This window comes from Ascidia mentula, chromosome 9 (assembly GCF_947561715.1).
Source record: "Ascidia mentula chromosome 9, kaAscMent1.1, whole genome shotgun sequence".
Taxonomy (NCBI): Eukaryota; Metazoa; Chordata; class Ascidiacea; order Phlebobranchia; family Ascidiidae; genus Ascidia; species Ascidia mentula.
The window spans coordinates 14,643,274-14,663,766 of record NC_138574.1 but is presented as its reverse complement, the minus strand read 5'-3'; the positions used below and the strand labels follow the sequence as shown (position 1 = coordinate 14,663,766).

The 20,493-nt window shown below is 37.0% G+C and overlaps 2 protein-coding genes across 2 annotated transcripts; both read left to right on the top strand.

Moving 5' to 3' along the window:
* Positions 1-386: 386 nt before the first annotated feature.
* LOC145914152 (uncharacterized) lies at positions 387-2,989 on the top strand. The gene is made up of 6 exons (XM_083001929.1): positions 387-504; positions 988-1,113; positions 1,346-1,439; positions 1,720-1,832; positions 2,113-2,181; positions 2,542-2,989. The coding sequence occupies exons 1-6, from the start codon at positions 390-392 to the stop codon at positions 2,652-2,654; spliced, it is 630 nt and encodes a 209-aa protein (XP_082858055.1). The 5' UTR covers positions 387-389; the 3' UTR covers positions 2,655-2,989.
* A 5,456-nt stretch (positions 2,990-8,445) lies between these two features.
* LOC145914077 (uncharacterized) lies at positions 8,446-16,868 on the top strand. Its single transcript, XM_083001855.1, has 5 exons — positions 8,446-8,690; positions 13,340-13,546; positions 14,237-14,791; positions 15,233-15,447; positions 15,703-16,868. The coding sequence occupies exons 1-5, from the start codon at positions 8,546-8,548 to the stop codon at positions 15,835-15,837; spliced, it is 1,257 nt and encodes a 418-aa protein (XP_082857981.1). The 5' UTR covers positions 8,446-8,545; the 3' UTR covers positions 15,838-16,868.
* The last annotated feature ends 3,625 nt before the right edge of the window (positions 16,869-20,493 follow it).

Sequence of the window (20,493 nt, the reverse complement as noted above, 5' to 3'; positions counted from 1 at the left end):
TATTTGTCATTTAAGTCCAGTTCCTGGCGTTTCCATTTGGCTGCAGCAGTCGATTGTTTCGTAACAAACACCGAAGAAGTTGAATGCAAGGGTATTGTGACGACATCAATCATAAAGAATGTGTGATTGTTTTTAGCAGACAAATTACGTAACTAGATGATTTAGAGTTTTTATACAGCAGAAAAACGTTTTGCGCTGTTAGAACGAAGAAACACAGTCGCACGAGTCTGATGTTGCCGCTTTTCTTTTGCAAAAAGTATTTCAAATTGCATTTCTAACTAGAACTATATAAAGCGACCAGTTAGTTGGCTTGGCAAGAAGTCGGGTTGTCGCAAATAACTTTATTTATTAAAACCACATTAATTCAGTATTGTCTATGTAGCATTGTTATGTGCCAAACGGTCATGTGTATTAGGCAAAACAATCTTTACGCCGTTTTAAGTGTGTTTTTTGTGCTGTTTGGTTCATCGCAGGCATGGGATGACAACTACAGTGTGGAAGACGGTAAGTTGACGTCAGCAATGTGGGAGTGGAAAAGGTTGCGGAAAAGTTTTGCACTCGAGGCGACCTTGTCAGTAAGACGATGTAAACTTTGCATTGTACTCATCCATATATGTGGCAAATATCCGCTTTTGTGCTGTCGGATACAAAACAATGCGAAAATAAAATCACTGCGCATCTGACGCGATGTAATTTCACGTCACAATTACCCGACGCGTGCCTCTCCCACGTGCACGAAGAAGTTGTTCGCGGTTTTATTGATTGATAACGTTTTAGAAAGTCTGTCATTGTTTTGTTGTTGTGGGCGTAATTAAAGTGCAAATTCGCTCGTAAAACGGTCTTTTAAACACACCCAGCATACAAACGAGCAACGCTTTGATCAAGCGCATGGGAATTATATTATGTACGTCCAGGAGATGCACACATTTAAAAGCACAGCAAGACAAAAGTTGAAAAATATTTTGATTTCTTTAAATTTCTTTTCAGATGCCAAGGTCCTTCCTATCGTTCTGCCGATAGTGGGCGTTGTTGTGCTAGCTTGCATCATTGGTTGTTGTGTTCAAGGGGGGAAATGCAACTGTTTAAAAAGAGATGACCCGAATGACAAAAAACGTAAGACAAATTGCTGTTGAACTAAGCTTTTTTATAGCTCAATAGCATTTTGCAAAGTACTTTTTTTAAGTAGTTTAAATAGGAAAGGCAAAGCTAATATGCTAATCATTAAGCTGACGTTTTAAACAGTACTGATTTCATCATCGGTGCTAAGTGCTTTGTATGATTATCCCCATATTGAGTTTTAATAAAAATATTTGTTATAAGTCTGATATTTTTACTCCATTATCAGTCTCGCCAGAGCTTCAGGGGAATACCCTTGGTAGGAACTTGGTGGCATCCGGTCACAAACAAGGCGGAAAATCAACACGACCTTACATACAAGAGTGAGAATGGCTTCATGTATTTTTTTCACGTTGTAAATGTGCGTTTAAGCGCAAATAATTCCCCTATGCAACGAAAGAGCTTGGTAACCGACGAGATATTTGCGAATGTGCTTTTAATCCGTGTATATTTTGGCTGTGAGGAACAGATAAATCAAGAAATTGTTTGTCCGTATCCAACGTACTTTTGCTATTTAAACCACATTTTGCTGCATTGCTGTTGAGATTATCCTGTAGGCATTGCACCAGAACTCATTACATATATTTTTGTTTTATTTTTCAGATCCCGTCCGCTTCCAGGTTACTCCCAACTTCACGGTATATCGGTTACAAAGCAGTCTAACTCATACAACAATAGACCTCTATCCCGCCCTCCGACCAGATCACAAACACTAGGTGCGTTTATATGAAAGTCTATGAAAGTGGTCGTCCTACCGTATGTTTTGTGGTTTGGAAAATCGGCGGGGTAACTTGATAAGTGCTTTAGTGGACATTGAAGTGTTTTCTAAAAATAACTCTGATGTGTTATCAACGTTCAAAGTGCTGGTTGCAATCTTGGCTTTAACAAATTAAAAAGAAAAAATCTCAAATAAGTTCAAATTTTTTGGACGAACAATGTTTTTAAGTTCAAATTTATTGTTGACGTATAGTGATGGCCACAATGTATATTTTGCAGCGAAAGCGACCGACAGACACCAGAACGGACAAAGTTACAAATCGAACGGCAAAACTGCGAGCAGAGAAGGTACTTGCTGTTTGATTGGTTAATTTGTAATTACGCTACATTTTTATTCTTACCTCTAGGTAAATGATGTTGCTAACATTATCCAATATTTAAAATACAATTATTCCTAAAGCCGAATTTACCGCATCCTTTTTAAAGGAAAGGGTTTTAGCGTGCCACAAGGTGTCACTAGCAAGCGGATACGCGCGCAAGTTTTTCTTTGGTTTAGCACAGAACATAACTCAATCCAACACAATCTCCTTACAATTCTGCATTTAACAGTAACGGTTTCCCTTTAACTACGTGGTTATGAAGTTGCAGGTGTTGGACACCATGTATGGACTCCCTACATAAGGTTTAATCTTCTACTATTGTTTTCAGTTGTTATTGGAATCCAGACCGCCCCGAGCAGCAGAGCACCACGAACAAGATCATCGAAACCACCGGGATATTATCAACAAAACAACAACTTTGCTTTCATTCCTTCAAATTAAACTCCTGTTTGTTCATTTTGTCTTTTTGAAAGCGAGAAGTGTGGTAATTGTGACCATATACAGTGTCAGACTGTTATTAGTAAACATTTGCTGCGCGTCTGCCATTTAACATAATGTACGTGAACGTTTCTCCCAAAATTTCATTCCGCCACCCATCTTGCACCGTATTTTGCCTGTTGAAGTTGTGGTTCTACTGCCTTTAATCACCGGTATTTAAGCCATATCGTTCTGTGTGTTTTTGAAACAGACATGAGACCTTTGCACTTCTTCCTTTGCTCGGTACAATCTTCCCAACGTCTCGCTTGATCATTTGTAAATATACATCACTGTCTGCTTTCGCTAATTTCGACTGAAGTTTTTTACGAATATAAAGGATAAGTTGAAAAAGGAGTCTGAAATATTGACGTCACTAAATAACTTCAAGAAAAAGTTTCTCAACATAAGTTTTTTTGATCACTTGAGCTTTTATAAGCGGGAATTATACAGGGTCAAAACGCAGTCCGTTGTTTAACATGTTGAGATCATGTCAAAATATTCAAGGAAACTCTATTTATGGTCAATCTTCGTGCAGACAAACCAGGCTTCCGCAGAATCCGGGAATGAATCAAGTTCTTGTCAGAGCGCATTCCCCTTCGGGTAAATTGGCGGATTTTGTGGTTATTTGGTGTCAACATCGCTCGATAGATTGGGTCAACTTGCAAAAGCGCGCGCAGGTGCAGCATTGCAGAACGTTTAGAAGAAATGTCTTTCGTTGAACACAAGTTTAGCGTGTTGTCGGTTGTGTGTAAATGATACCTAGGAGTTAACGTTGAGTTTTGCTTTTGTTTGTTTTTATGTTTTTAGTGCAGATGACGCTAGGGCAGAATTAATATTTTCTTTTTCTTTAATTTGCCATGTCAGTCTCTGGTCTATGTGTATATTGCTTGCTGGTGCACTGTTGAAGCGAGATAAAGCTCGTGCTATAATAAAGTTATTTACCAGTCAGTCTCTTACAAAAACAGTGCACCAGCAAGCATTAATATTTTCTGTGATATCTTAAAACAAAAGATAGCACTGACGCTCATCCACTCTTTGTGTGTAATTTGGAATCCTATAGTTTGAATCCTAGTTAACTTTGTTGAATGCAACTGCGTTGGTATAGTTTTGTTTACATGCGGTTTAGAAAGCAGAACATCACGTTTTATGCAGTCAGATGTGCCTTATCTAACCATAAGTGTTTCAGCTTTGGTAATTTGTTGCATTAGGTGTATCATGCAACCGCATGATTGGCAGGATCGCCCCACTGCGCAGGGTTTGGGTTGGCTATCATAGCTTTTGTCTCGAAATCATATATAAGTCTGCAATGCCTTGGGTGCAATGCCAGTAAACGTTGGTTGCAGTAATTAACAAATATCCAAAAATGGCAAAATTACTTTTTTCACCAAAGATGGAACAAAATGTAGCCAAGTTTATTTCTCTACACTCATCACTGCAACGTCTTTAGATGTAGATAATTATGTAACATTTCTCTTAAACTTCAAATATCGTTTCACCACGAATGAAGGTGTCATGAAAGTTTAGTACTTGTGCTTTACCCAAATTGCACCAACATGATCTTGAAATCAATCCAACCGCGTGTTTGGGTGTCACGTAATTACTTGCACCGCCACAGGCTGTCAAATCAACGCGTTGCTTTTCTTTCCCACTGCCTGACTGCAAGCACTTGGCGGCCGAACAACTTATAATGATACACACAACAAAGACTTGCATATGGAGGTAGAATGCGTTGTATCTTCAAAGCGTTACAAACTAACAATCACCACTTTCACTTCGGATCTCCAACGAGTTTTTAATATTCGCCTGCAACCAGTTCCTGAACTTTTCAGTTGCAAGATTATATGCTGACGTCACACTTAACGATCGCCGTTGAACGAAAACGACACAATTATTGTGCACGTGTGAATTTGATTAATTTTACGTGTAACCTTTCTGTGAACCGCGGTCACGGAAACGTTTACATTTCGAAGCGCTCAATTATTTCCTCGGGTGCTTTCCGACGTGTTTTTCCGCGAAGTGACAATCGGCATCGCGCCAGAACGCTCGAAGTTTGAAAGTTTTGACCAACAATCGCGAGTAGTAATGTTTGCAGCGGATTTAAGCGGAAATCGCGATCTTTTTGTCGTTGTTTGGAAAAACTTGGGCAAAGGACGATCGACAAAATATTTCATATTGAGTCTTTTTTAAAGAAAAACCAATATGCAACAAGTTTAAAGGAAAACCAATATGCAACAAGTTTCAAGAAAAACCAATATGCAACAAGTTTAAAGGAAAACCAATATGCAACAAGTTTAAAGGAAAACCAATATGCAACAAGTTTAAAGGAAAACCAATATGCAACAAGTTTAAAGAAAAACCTTTACTTGTAGATTAAACGGTATAAGAAGTTTGTCGGTGTTCATTTTTGGTTGCTTTTCGAAATATTTTTTTTCATAAGAAAAAGTGTACCTTTGAATTTTGTTTGTCCAAAACGGCAAACGTATATGGTCTTACGTAATGCGCAACCGTAGAGAATGTAATGCAATAATTAGTGGTGTGCTTATGACTGCCGCGTCACAGATCTAGGTGTAACCTCATTCAAACGAGCAAATCTCTCAAGTACGATGTCTTTTGCGGTATCAGAGTTGCAAAACCCGTGAGAACGGATTCAAATTTACTTGTGCTGTCCATAAAATGTGACGCCTCAAATCAGTTTTTAAAAATCTCGCGGTTATTTCTCTTCAAGATGGCAGTTGCATTGGAGGGGGAATAAATAGGGATTCGTTTTGGTGAAAGTTTTAACTCATTTAGTCAGCTGGGGGTTGCCATGACACCGCTGCATTATTTTGTCCTTTGAGGAAAAAATCGGATCTGTTAAAAAATCTTCTGATATAAGTTTTCATGCTTGGGGCATTTTTGGCACAAATGCACAGCGACCATCGTTATAGAGTTAAGACAACAAAACAGTGATAAGGTCACATGGGACACAAACAAGTTGGTTGGGGCGTTTTCAGTGCCAGCATTTGTTATTCCTTAAAAGATCACGGTTTGAAAATTTGGCCCGCGGTTTGCCCAACATAACGAAAAGCGTTTTTCAGCCAAGTTAACGACCGGTTTGCGACTGACAGTACACAATTACTCGCCTGCGACACGAGCATTTTGTCTCGCTTTTCACCGACAAATGGAAACGAGTAAAAGTTTGAAGGAATGTTTGTTCGGATCAAGTTGAGTTCAGCAAAACTTGGCACTGAGAAGGGAATAAATGCTGGTTTTGTGTTGAAAGATTACGGGGTTGTTTTTCGGGAGGATTCCGCGGTTTTAGTTTACGGCCTCGACGTTTTGCATATAGTGACGTAATGTTTTGGACTGATAGTAGATTTTTACAAATAGTGTTTAATTGCTTAAACATTTTTCCGTAAATTTATGCCTTTCTCCAATAATGGCAACAAATATTACGGCAAGTTCTATGCTCATATTTGGTGACACAACTTATTGCTGATTCTGCTAATTTTAAAAGCGATGCAAAAGTATTGGCTCCAAACTTGTAATGAACATGCATTTTTTTGCATTAATATTTTGTTTGTGTTGCACGAATCAAAAAGCTGCAAATCCTAAATTTTGAATTTCCAGAAGTGAAAGTTAACCTTTAAAGGAAATGTTTCGGTCAGTTTCCAGGTTTGCGTGCACAACAGTGTAGATTATCTCCAGACATATACGTCATCGCCTACGTCAGACTTGAGAGGAGCGCGCGATTTCGATTATCGTCTAGCTATATCGCCTCAATGCGCGGATCAAAATCGTTTCTATAGTGCTCAATTCTACGAAATGTTGACCATAAAAGCAGGCACCTGCCCTATATAATGAAAGACATTAAAATTCAGGGGGTGCGTAGATTAAGTTTTACTTTGTGAAAGCGTTAGTATAGTGCTAGGTGCATACGTGTTCTCTATTGGCCAGTAATATGTGTGTGAGTGTGTCGCCAATGTTAGGCAAAAGTTCAACGATTTTGAAAAGTTGGAACAACATCCTTATAGAACACACCGACAGAGTTAGTCAGTAGGACAAATAACGTATGTACGTGGGCTTTCCCCCAATCACAGAAACGTTATTTTCCAGGTTAAAATCTGTCAGTCTTGGTATGTAAGACAAATACATTTCGCTTTTAAGAAAACGCATCCTCAGTTACATAAAAAACAATACAAGAATTGCGATTGCCGTGGTATAATTATACATAAGGTTGAAATCGTCAGGGCATGATTCCCAGAATAACTCAACAAGTACATGGTCCTATACCATTTGTAACTACAAAATTGGTTTAACTTTAGACATATGCAAAAATGTTCGTGAGGTGAGTGGTGACGTCACCACGTTACTTGACGTCTTATTCGAATATTTTAAAATCCGCAGCAACCTTAATTCTAAGAAATGAGCCACGTAACAAAGACTGTATACGTCACAATGCGTGGGGTATTGGATGAATCAGGGCTGGTAAATGTGAGGCTCTCAGGGGTAAAAATAGACGATAAATTAGGCATTCTTGTTGCTGAGCAAGTTTTGCGAAATTCTTCAAATGTAGAGCAAATAAGCCAATAATAAACTGCCTGGCAAAATAACCAAAAAACGTCAGTCACCAGCTGCAATGATGAGACCTAATTGGTTGATATCGTGGTCATCTGTATACAACTCACGAATTCTTTTTTTATAATCGATTTAATTATTAATCGATTTACAAATGCACAAAACATTGGTGTTGAATTCGTTGAGTTCTATTATCTTTAGGCCCCAAAAATATAAAACAACTATTGTAGAAAAAGCAATTTGTCAGCGAAGAAAACTTCAGACTTGTGTAATGAGTTGTTTTTCCTTTATTAGTAGTTATACCACACGGTTTGACTATCGTCCACCGAGTTTAGTAATCTGAGATTCAACTTGATCAAGTGGTCAGAGGGCATCTAGGGATAGTCAAACATAAGCAAGCACATTGCGGTTTCCATAACCTCTTATTACCCGAAGCCAAGCAACAGGATAGCAGAAACCAAGCCCATATTTTCGGGTGCGGCCTTTATCGTCAATCGTAAGATCAGTTTCTGCCTCCGGGCGACGTTGAGAGCCACAGCGTACACTTACATCGACAACCAGAATGTTCCTTTTTCCTTTGTAAGAGAGCTTGGAACTTTGCAGCCAGCCCTCCTGTTGCTGTGACTGCACAGGACAGATGAATGAAGGCGAAACAGTTGCGATTGTTACTCAGGTGTTCGCGAACAATGGCCCATTGTGACAGCGACAAATGGAGTTATTGCGTATGATAAGGGATTTGCGCGAGACAAACGACAGATTCTAATTGCAATTTTAATGGCTGTCATTGTTTCTATGATAGCAGCAAGAATAGCACAGGTGGTGAAACACAAAAAAGATTTACCAAGGAGTAGAGAAGCAAATTATGCGTGACATTTTGTCTGGACTGAGAGTGTAAAAAAGTACAGATTAGGCAAGTGGCTCGCTCTGCCTTTGCGAAGAATAGTTTGATTCAAAGTTAGTTGTTACAGCTTGCTACATCTGCTATTGGAGTGTTTTCAGATATTTAATATGATTTATGTGCCTAGCATCGTATCCCAAGATAATAATAATTTTATTAATATTAAAGTGAACAATTGTTTTGTGGTGATAAATCAAGGACATTTTCCTCATGAGATAATACAGATGTAATTGTTTGGAAGTTTTCTTAGTAGAACAACTATGTCAATGCAGCTTTTGTTGTGATTTTTACAGAGTGAACTTCACATAGAAATGGACATTGTAATTATTTGGTAATTTGGAAGACTTTTAAGCCGGTTTTACCACAGTTAGCGCATTTGTTGGCTGATGATGCAATAAAAATGTCTGGAAACATCATACACCGGTTATACCCATGCAACCAAACTTCCCACAACTATATAACAGGAATAAAAAGATGCACAAAGAAAGTTGTCGCCCTGGGGGTATATATACTGATATTTGTCACCCTTCTTGCAACTGTACACGGTAAGTTCTTATCAAGTTTTGGTTATAAACGATTTCAGGCAATTTTTGTTGTTTTTTAAAGTTTTTTCAATATCAGTGTTAAAATGTAGAACAAACGATTCTCCCACAGAAAGGTAGATTTAAGATACTTGTTAAAAACGCTTGAAGTTAATCTTAACTATAGGAAGTGAGAAAAAAGTAAAAATTAAAATTAAAGGCTGTCAAAAAAAGTAAAGTAATAAGTTATCTGTTTAATATTATTGTCCACTTAATGAATTTCGTGAATTTTGTGTCAAGCAAAATTTTGACAGTTGCGAATTTCGTGTGTATTTACTTCCGTTTTACTTCCGATAAGCTCAGCACATGGACGTACTTTTTCCAGTTTGTTTCCAACACCAACCACAGCACACAGGTAGTGTTGCAGCTGTAGTGTTTGTGTATCCTAATAACTAGATTAACCACAGACAAGAATTAAATATCGTGGTTTTGTTCTGTGTAAAGTTGAGTACCTACTAGTTGTAGGGCAATGTGTTCACAAACTTTAACTTGAGAAATAAGAAACGTTTTTTTATTTTTTCGATTCAAAATGTTGTTAGTAAATAAGATATTTTTATACTGATAATTTGTTAACAAGGCAAACTTGACAGTTCAATATTATTTTTTTTGTGTCACCCTTATCACGTGTCCGTATTAAAAATCAGACATTTTGACGAAAAACGAAAATGTTGTTTGATTTTTTGATGGATGAGTTGGGAAATTGCCAACGTGTGTTGGATGTTTACGGCGAATTGCCTCCGATATAATCTACCGCGTTTTCACAAGCAAACACGTCAACAAAGTTGGCGGTCTGTCGAGTGCCACACCATGGATTCGGGTGCTAGTTGTGTTGTCTGTACAATATCATAGTTCTACGAAAATCGTCGTTCAAAACATTGTGGGTTTACGTAAATACTTTTTTACGAGTTTCTGAAAGTTGATAAAGTGTAAAATCCTCAAAGAAATCTGCAGAACTCAGTTGGATGTCCAACATTGAAACAGCAGTATTACATATTTCAATAACATTTGGAGCTTTATATGTGCAAAAAAAGCTGTAATATTGGAGAGCTACAGCTTTAATTGGGGAATTAAGCCAGTTATATTTTATGTGAGCGGCAAACAGGGCAACTGTTTTCGACGCAATAGAATTAGCTGTAAGTCACACCAATACTGCAATGATATTAGGTCGAAACAGAGGCAATCTCTGCAGCTCTTTATAAAACATCATTTCATTGTTTAAAAAACACTATTACTTACACATGAGACAGTTGTGTCTTCGTAAAATTACCAAATGTCTGAAATACCAACGCAGTTATGGAATCTTCATCACTTGCCTTTTAGTCTCGTTTACAACCGCCGAATTGAGACAAACCTTTTTATTCAACTGAATTCCACCTGGCTTTAATTACCGGGTGTACTTTGATTTGGGCTTGGCCGAGGCGCGATAGCCTAAATTAACTTCCTGGATTTAGGCTGTGAGGGGGGAGGCGGCCGACAAGCGTTTCTTACGAATTGTTGTGGGTGATCGACAGGAAATCGCGAACTCGTGTTGGAATTTTGTAAGAAAGTAGCGAAAAAAAATGTATTCGGTTGAGCAGAGTTTTTTTCCGGCACAGGACGAGCTTTAAAAACCCTGTAAATTTTCCAAACTAATCCCGAAGTTCAAGCAATTTATGTCCACTTGGGTTGTGAGGAAATGTTTTGCGTTACTTGACACAGCTGTGATATATCTTCCTAAGGAAGAAATTTCTTCATAATTAAACTAATTATCACCAATTAGGCTTTCTGAAGATTCCACTTATGATTTCATTGATTCATGTTTGTTTGTGAAGTAACCCTAGAGGCCTTGTGGACTGAAAAGTTTGTTGCATATTAAGATAGATACGTAGATTCCTCCCGAAGGTTCTCAATGTACTTGGTTCACGTGTCTATCCCATGTTAATTATTACGACCACAACAGACAAGTTCAATCAACAAAAATAAAAATGTTATTTGACAACAACCGTCCCTTGGTTTAAATTTATTGACCGATGACCTTGCTGAATTAATTCGTTCTTTTTGATTTTCCTGTTTTTCAAAACATGCCTCGAAGAACTGAGTAAAGTAAAGTGGTTACATCATAGCCTGTGTCCGTTGTTGAACACTTGTGTTGCAAACAGGGATTTTGGTGCAACGTTTCATCAGTGCGTTGTCTTTGCCTTTATTTAAGTCCGAAGAAGTCAATTAACTTTGTTCTATAAATAGTGCAGAACCCTTGTTCGTTTATTACGTCAACAAACAGGCAAGCCACGTTTTAAAATTGTTTATTTTTGTTGGTGGCTCAGGTGCTGATGTAGGGATTGCAGCGAGAAATCCGGGGAGAAATTTTACTGTGCCAGATCCTGTGTGCACAAGAACTTTGTGTTGTTACTAATTTTTAATTTAAAATATTCACATTTATTTATAATATTTTCGATAAAAAGTTGACTCTCTCCGAGTTTTGCATGATTTTGTTCGTAACGACTTCTGGAATTCCCACAAACGCAATGTATTGTTACGTCACATTGTCAGCAGTGCGTTCGAAATGAGCCTGTGCCTGTCATCTTGATTTCGCTCAAGTTATGCGAGTAGTTATCGTCTTGAATCACTTTTTGTATCCATGTGTTGTCGTAAATATTAATTCTGCGCATTTAAACGACCGCATATGGGCACGGTAAATTTCCGGAAAATCGATACATACAATTATTTGTTTACAATGATGAAGCAAGATGGTGATTTTCCCACTGCCAATATTTGACTAGCATAGGTTGAAGTTATCTTTTCATAATGAAGTTTTATGCAAAACAAAAACAATTAAATTGCCTAGTTCTAGTTAATCAAACTTTTAAAATTGTTCGTGTAAATTTACACTGAAATTGATTTCTGAGTTGTTGGTGATGTTGGCACAATTGTGTTTCTTGTATGATACAAAGCAATTTAAATCAACTTTTTCTACCAGCAAACAAAAAAATTGCCAGTTCTGATAAAAATAAAATTGTAAAACAAATACACAACGAAAAATCTTGCCGAAGAAAAATAGCCACCAAGGCAAAGACTGACCCGAAAAATAAAGCTTACAGTATTACAAGGAATGACGTCATTTATATTAAAGTTAAACCGAAAGCTTCCTTCTGTCTGTAATTCATGTGTAATAACACACCAATTCTGAGTCATAAAGATGGAACATGTTGGAACCACCAAATTACAATCGTACGAATTCGTCCCATAAAAAATTGCTGTGTTTACGTTCCAAGTGCTGTTATCTGGCCATGTTGTGCCTCCAGGCCAGACATACGGAAGGTGTACGGAGGTGAAAATAATGACTCTGGGTCGTTAGGCCTGGGCCTTGTTGAGGTAATGATTGTGTTTATTCAAATGTGGGTTTATGGAAAGTGGATAAACTCATGTTTGTTTGATGAACTCTGAAATGTGATATAACCATTTATGCAAGAAAGCATAAAAAACGGCAGAATTTACTAGTAAGTTTTTGTTGAACAAAGACCCAACAAAACAATATTAGTATTTGTATCCATTCTGTGACCGCATAACTGTTATTATGGCGCAACAAAATATTGGCTAGCATAGAGAAAACAATACTTGCAACGTGAAAAATACAACACATTTTGAAACATTCACATTTACATTGTCCCTTATTTTTCCAACGTACGTTTTCATCGATAAAACCCATACAGAAGACTATTTATTCATGTTAACGTCCCTTTAGTTAAAGCCAAATTGTCCACAACAGTGGAACCCTTGTGTGTAAAGCAAGCCGGTATCAATTCACCTTCACCAACGTAACCGCACATGAAGCCATCCCAGGGCAAGGTTTAAAAGCTGGCGAACTTGATGAAGAGATTATGTCTGTCATGTACACGAGGATTCTGCCGACATTTTTCCTTGCTGTATCATAGTTGCAAATTCCCTAATTTTACTCGGGGCATATTTGATTATAATTTAATGGGAAGTTTATAATTGCTACAGTTGACGTTTTAGTTTTAAAACCATCAAAATTCAAAATGTTTAAAAAATACAAAAAATTTTAGCATCCAAATCAACAGCACAAGTTGTTAAGTTATTTTGTCATCTTTTCATGCATGCGTTGTTTTGAATCACCATCTACTGCACATATTTATATGATGCACACAATTAGGAATGTTGAAAAATGTTTGAATTCGAAGATTTTTTAAGTTTTTTTGATACATGCAGTATATGATGTGTGCCGCCATTTTGGTAAACATCCAAGTTTGTCCGAATAATGTTAATAGAAACTGTTTTGACTTGAGTGATGGTTGTTTTCTTTGTTGTCATGGATTCTGCCCTGGTTTGCAGCAATTACCCCTCGAAACTCTTGTGGGGGGCAAATATTTGTTGTGTTTGCGCTAGTAAAACTAACTATGTGGTCTGAAGCATATAAAGCAGTAAACAACAAACCGTACTATCTGACAAATCACCAAGCCACATTTTTGTACATTGTGGAGAAATACAAACTATTACGGATCTAAAACATAAAAATTTAGGAGGGGTCGCGGCCCTTTTCCGCCCGTCCCTCGCAACGACATTGCTTCACAAACCTGTTTGCGAACTTACCCCAAACTTTTTAATTATTTTTTTAGCGACAGAAGTGAAACACGAGCCAATTCTCACACGCCGCGTTCCCGCTCACCACCCGGTGGCAGTATACCATCGTTCCGGTGACGTCAATCTCCTACGTCACCACGGACTCAAGTTAATCCATCACTCGAAATCTAGGAGGATATTTTACCGGCACAGGCGGAAGAGGCAACTCTATGATGATATGAATATATATGAGATCGGAGAAGGTGGGTCGCATGCAAGAGGTATTTGTTTGGGCCAAGGGAGCCAAACCCTTTTGTCCCAATGTCCATGAGCGGTTTAGGAACGATTATCATGACATTAACAGAGATTCTAAGTTGAAGCAAAAAAGTTAAAAATTATCAAGCAAAAAAGCGTTGCTAAACTTTTTTTGTCTTCAAAAGTATCCAACAAACAGCTTTTTTGACAACACTCGACAAATATAAATTTAACTCCATCTGTTCCAAACTATTGCTTTTGCGTAAAATGCATTTATAAAGAATCTCCGCACTTGAGATTAAACCGATTAAAGATTTGTCGCAATATTTTTCAAACGAAGCAATTCGAGCATGAGGAAATTTAAGTGAATTTATTTGGGGGAAGTGTTGCTCGGCACAGTGACGTCACAATCACAAATTTGTACTCCATGCCTACGAAAACTTAGAAAAACGACGCATAGTTTGGGGACTAGTGGTCTTGCCGATTTAACGTAAAACCCAGCAAAAAATTCCATGTTTTTTAATGTTTTAGTAAGACGTATCAATAGTTTACGAATAACCAAGTGTATTTTCTGTTGAAGAGATTGTTCACCTTTTGGACATTGAAGCAATTCTACTATCAACAGCTTGACACGATTTTCTATCACCAACTTTGCCCTTTCTATACGCAGTAAAAAATGACCGCAAATTTCTTCACAGGTGACTCGGGATCTCGGTTTCCTTCGTTACAAGATGTCCCGGAAGAAGCAACGAGCAATAACACCGAGTACCCCAGGTATCAGGGACTCAACAGACTTGAATATCTTAACTCGCTCAACTTCAGCAATTATAACCCGTACGCCATCATCCCACTACCCGAAATGGAATCGAGCGGGGATTCGATTTATAACCCTCCCCTTTTTCCCGAGGGGAAAGTCCCATCAAGATGGACGAATATATCCTGGCCTGGTAACCCGGATGTGACTAACGAAACCACAGCACCGGAAGAGGCAACGAGCTCCCTCCCGTTTTGGTTCATAGCTTTTACGCAACAAACCACAACCACGCCTACGTCAAACATTGTGACGTCACCAGTTGCGTCATCGACTGGTCAGACGCAACTTACGACGAAGTATCCACAGGTTGTGGCAACGGGAAAAGATGCAACTTCTACGGCAGGTTCAACGTCATCACCGGAATTGACGTCATCTGAGAATGTGACGTCATCAGAGGAAGTGTCGACCGCTGGAAATTTAAGTGGAAGCAGGTCCACAGGTATTGAAATTAAGGAATTCTTTCTTATCTTTTTAATCGTTGTAAACATTCTTGCAAATTCCCTTTGCCTCGGGCAGTTTCTCAAAAAACGAAGCCTTTCAAAATAATACGTTCGAATATAATCCACAATGTTATTGGTTCTACAAACAACAAATCCACGTTTATGAAACGTTGGTAAAGGCCTGTGGCAGTACTCGAATATAGTTGGGTCGTCATTTTACTCGTACGATTTACCTCAACCTAAACGAAGCCCGTTGAGACTACATTGTCATATTTATTATTGTTTTTGTGGCAAATGCAAAACCGTTTCAACAAAGTTAAAGTAAAGTCCAGGCAATATTATATCAATAACGTTTATCAGATTTGTGACGTTTATGGCCTGGGTAAGTTTCAGAACAATTATAAAAATCCGAATTCGACAAAACAATCTTTTTGTTTCAGATCCCTCGACCCCGAAACCTTCGGCATTCCCCGGCGAAACCAAAGTCATCACCACTACCGGGCGCCACATGCGAGAAAAATGGCGGACGATCGTTATTGCCGTCCTCGTTCCCGCCCTCGTGGTTGCCGTGGTAACCGTGTTGGCGCTCACGTGGGTGTTTGTGATTCGTGCTCGATGGAAACGTCACCGGAGGGTCGACGTTGAAGGACAACCGGTAAGTTGTCAATTGCATTAATTTGAGTTTTTGTGTAATTCTTATTGTGCGCTAAACTAATTACGGACGACCAAACCCAACACAACTTGGTAAGTTTCTATCTTAACCTTTCATATCGTTGCGTTGAAAAGGTCTTTGAATAAAGTACGTTTATTATTTTAAAATCACCGTAACTGAGATAAGGCATTATGTAAAAAAAAGTCTTACGTGGAAGACACGCAAGGCAACTTTACGAAATCCATCCATCCGTTGCAGGTCGCTAACGGTCACACGCATGACCGACCTCCCGGATCCGGTTCGTCGGGTACATCATCGCCTCACTCACCCAAGCGGAACGGGGTGGCCAATCACAGCGAAGCGTGGACGGAAAACGGACATTCGGCGTCATGACAACGTTGTGTTGGGAAATTCGGAGAAGCAAGTCAGAGAAAGTGAAAGGGAATATCTGAGGCGCTGGAATATGTAACAGGAATCACGCAAACAAATCACAATTAGCCTTAGTGTTCACCAATATAAAATGCCTCTTACCTAAAACAATTTCAGTGAATTGTTGAAAAGATACAAATCGTGTCAAGAAGAGTTTTAGTGGCCGGCAAAACGATTACATCCTGGAACCATGTTTATTTTTCGTCGAAACGTTTTATTTTATTTTATGTTTTTCTCTTTACCACAACACAAAGTAAGTATATCTTGCTATTTCTTTTCAAAATCGAGCGTTGTTTTGTCTTTCGATCTTGTTATCAAACTTTCATCTAATCGACCACAATTCCTTTACGAAACGCGATCTGGTTTCGACTTAAATTGTGATGCCAAAGTCAACGTTGTTTACGAGAAAATTGAGGCGCGCCTTCAACCGCATGTCACAAGTTTAGACGAAACTCCAGAACCGCAGACGGATAATCCAGCTCTGAGGGCAGCCCCACCCCAATAAAAACTGTCACCTCCAACCGCCCAGTGTCGTTTAACACTTGTTGACTTGAAGCCATAGCAAGTTTATGTGGAACATTATCAGGGTCATTTTCTGCATTCCATGTCTTGACGCTTGTGGCGTTTTTGGCAAAATCGTTTCTATTTGTTGTGCGTTTGAATGCGAGATTGCAAGCGCTTTTTTTTCTGAAACGGTTTTTCAATTTCTTCAATGCAACGCTTTTTTCTGTTTTTTTTTATTTGTTAATTTTACAATTTCCGGTTTCATGCAAATCAACAATTTACAAATAACTCGTTTCAGCCAAAAGTCAAATACTCAACCTCATGCATCCCACAGAAATCATATTATTGACTCCACTTTCCTCATATAATTAATGTCATGTGTGCTGATGCAGTGCCTTAAAAACAGCAGATAGATTTTTATATACTTTGTAGTTTACACATTGTAGCGAGTGAAGAAGGTTTATCTGTGTTTCGTTTTTTTCTCCCTAGAACGCGAGATTTTTCGATCTTAAGAATTTTTTCTATGCGAAATCGTTGTCGACTTTTTTGTCGTTTCGTTCAAGTCGTAAAATTAAAACAGAATATCGTTTGATTTTTGGGTTTTGTATGAAACTTCACAGGGCAGCAGAAAAACAGTAAGAGGATTTTAACAGGTCTACATCCTTTTTCTTCCTCATCCCTTACAACAAAGTAACGATAAAGTTTTGTTCGAATAATTTACGCATAAGCAGCGTTTTTGAAAACAGACACGAAGAATAAACCAACGGAATCTGCCTGAAGCCATACTAACTTACCTTGTTGCCATAATACTTTCATTGCTTCGACCTTGAACTGGTTTACAACTGGGATAATTTTGCGTTGTCATGCCCAAAACTATAACAAAATTCATGCCAGAATAACCACAATAACCAGTTAACAACAGAAACTTTAACAAATCCTAAGTGTGAACAACTTGAAGCTGACTATTTTTAATAAAAAAGCCACAGCGAAGATACTGCAGACATATTAAGCCCAGGTGAATGCAATCAGTCGCTCAGCGATATCATTGATGGTGAACATATTTGTATTTAAAAACGTCTGTTCGAGTATACTAGCTTGCTTTGTTAATTCAAAACAACCAAAAACACCCGGCAAATTCAGTCGGGATTCTGTAAAACCTCGCGCTGTATGTGAAAAAATGGAAAACAAAGACTTTTGAATGGTTTTTATTGCATGACATCTTTCACATTACAACACTACGTTGAGATTGGATCGTTTGAAACATCGTACAACCGCCATGTGGGAAGCGCTAAAAAGAAACACAAATATATCACCTAAAAAAATTAAATTAATTCACCTGCAAAACAAAAATAAAATTGATTCGCCTGTAAAACAAAAATAAAATTGATTCGCCTGCAAAACAAAAATAAAATTGATTCGCCTGCAAAACAAAAATACAATTGGTCAACTGTAAAACAAAAATAAAATTGATATGCCTGCATAAAAAAATAATATTGATTTGCCTGCAAAACAAAAATAATATTGATTTGCCTGCAAAACAAAAATAATATTAATTCACCTGCAAAACAAAAATAAAATTAATTCACTTGCAAAACAAAAATACAATTGGTCAACTGCAAAAAAAATAAAATTGAATCACCTGCAAAGCAAAAAAATAGAATTAAATCACCTGCAAAACAAAAATAAAATTAATTCACCTGCGAGAAACAAAAATAATATTAATTCAACTGCAAAACAAAAATAATATTAATTCACCTGCAAAACAAAAATAAAATTAATTCACTTGCAAAACAAAAATACAATTGGTCAACTGCAAAAAAAATAAAATTGAATCACCTGCAAAGCAAAAAAATAGAATTAAATCACCTGCAAAACAAAAATAAAATTAATTCACCTGCAAAACAAAAATAAAATTAATTCACTTGCAAAACAAAAATACAATTGGTCAACTGCAAAAAAAATAAAATTGAATCACCTGCAAAGCAAAAAAATAGTATTAAATCACCTGCAAAACAAAAATAAAATTAATTCACCTGCGAGAAACAAAAATAATATTAATTCACCTGCGAGAAACAAAAATAATATTAATTCACCTGCAAAACAAAAATAATATTAATTCACCTGCAAAACAAAAATAATATTAATTCACCTGCAAAACAAAAATACAATTGGTCAACTGCAAAAAAAATAAAATTGAATCACCTGCAAAGCAAAAAAATAGAATTAAATCACCTGCAAAACAAAACAAAAAATTAATTCACCTGCAAAACAAAAATAAAATTAATTCACCTGCAAAACAAAAATACAATTGGTCAACTGCAAAAAAAATAAAATTGAATCACCTGCAAAGCAAAAATAAAATTAATTCGCCTGCAAAACAAAAATACAATTAATTCGCCTGCAAAACAAAAATACAATTAAATCACCTGCAAAACAAAAATAAAATTAATTCACCTGCAAAACAAAAATACAATTAAATCACCTGCAAAACAAAAATAAAATTAATTCACCTGCAAAACAAAAATAAAATTAAATCACCTGCAAAACAAAAATAAAATTAATTCGCCTGCAAAACAAAACAAAAAATTAATTCACCTGCAAAACAAAAATAAAATTAATTCACCTGCAAAACAAAAATACAATTGGTCAACTGCAAAAAAAATAAAATTGAATCACCTGCAAAGCAAAAAAATAGAATTAAATCACCTGCAAAACAAAAATAAAATTAAATCACCTGCATAACAAAAATAATATTAATTCATCTAAAAAACTTAAATACAATTGGTCAACTGTAAAACAAAAATAAAATTGATTTGCCTGCACAAAAAAAATAATATTAATTCATCTACAAAACTTAAATACAATTGGTCAACTGTAAAACAAAAATAAAATTGATTTGCCTGCATAAAAAAAATAATATTAATCCACCTGCTAAACAAAAATAAAATTGATTCGCCTGCAAAACAAAAATAAAGTTGATTTACCTGCAAAGCAAAAAAATTAAATTAAATCAGCTGCAAAACAAAAAAATTAAATTAAATTGATCACCTGCAAAACAAAACATTGAAACTAATTCACCTGAAAAACAGAGGTGCAATTGATTGATCGAATTACGATTGGAAACAAAAAAACTTAATATTGCAACCTGCAGTGAATCGTTGGGTCTGGAAGGTTGAAAGTGGAGTAAACGAATAGGAATATTTGCATCAAAATCAAAACTGATCCCAATGGAATTTTCTGCAACGAAACCAACAATTTAGTTCTAATTGAACTTACGATAAGGCAGAAAACTTACTTTTTTCAGAATGGACGAAAAGGAAATATTTGACTTTTATGACCTTCTGTGTTTGAACTGATCGTATATTCCTGATAAAAACTGACGATGGCGGTTCACAATCAATCTCACAACTGACCGACTGATGTAAAAGGCACAACACCCCCCGAGAACTTGTCTAACTAACATTGGAAGAAAAAGGATAGAAAATAAATTTGAACTTTTACTGGGAAGCAAAAGTAAACGATATCAAATATCTTGTGATGAAGTGTATCGTATACGTATCGATCTCCGATTGGTAGTTCATCTCCTTCGGCGTAAAACCACGTCAAGCAAAATACACACAAAAACCTGGAACCGCCATCATCACTGCCCAGACAACGTACAAGTTTTAATTCTTGCCTCAACTACCTGAGCTCAATGCAGACCTCACAACAGCCTTAGCCTATATATAAAGTAGAAAGTGAATCTGTCGTGTTTTTCAACCACCCCAACATAATAAGCAAAGCTCGACGAGGAACAATCCTCATTAATGAAGGGAGGCCGAGTCAACCAGGATTGCGGAACCGATAACACCGTTACTTAAACCTAAAGTCAACAAATATAAAAAGGAAATGACCAGCAAAAAGAGGGAAGTTATTCGTGTAAATACACCGAAGTGTAAATTACACAAATGTCATTAATTTCAACACTTGTACATTACAGGAGTTACTGCATCTCAATGCTTGAAATCCAAATCACAATCTCTTCTTACGGAAGAAAGTTGCCATCTGGGTGACAAACATCGGATGGAAAAATCTGGTCAAACCCCAAATCCACACAAATCCCTAATGTTACAGTTA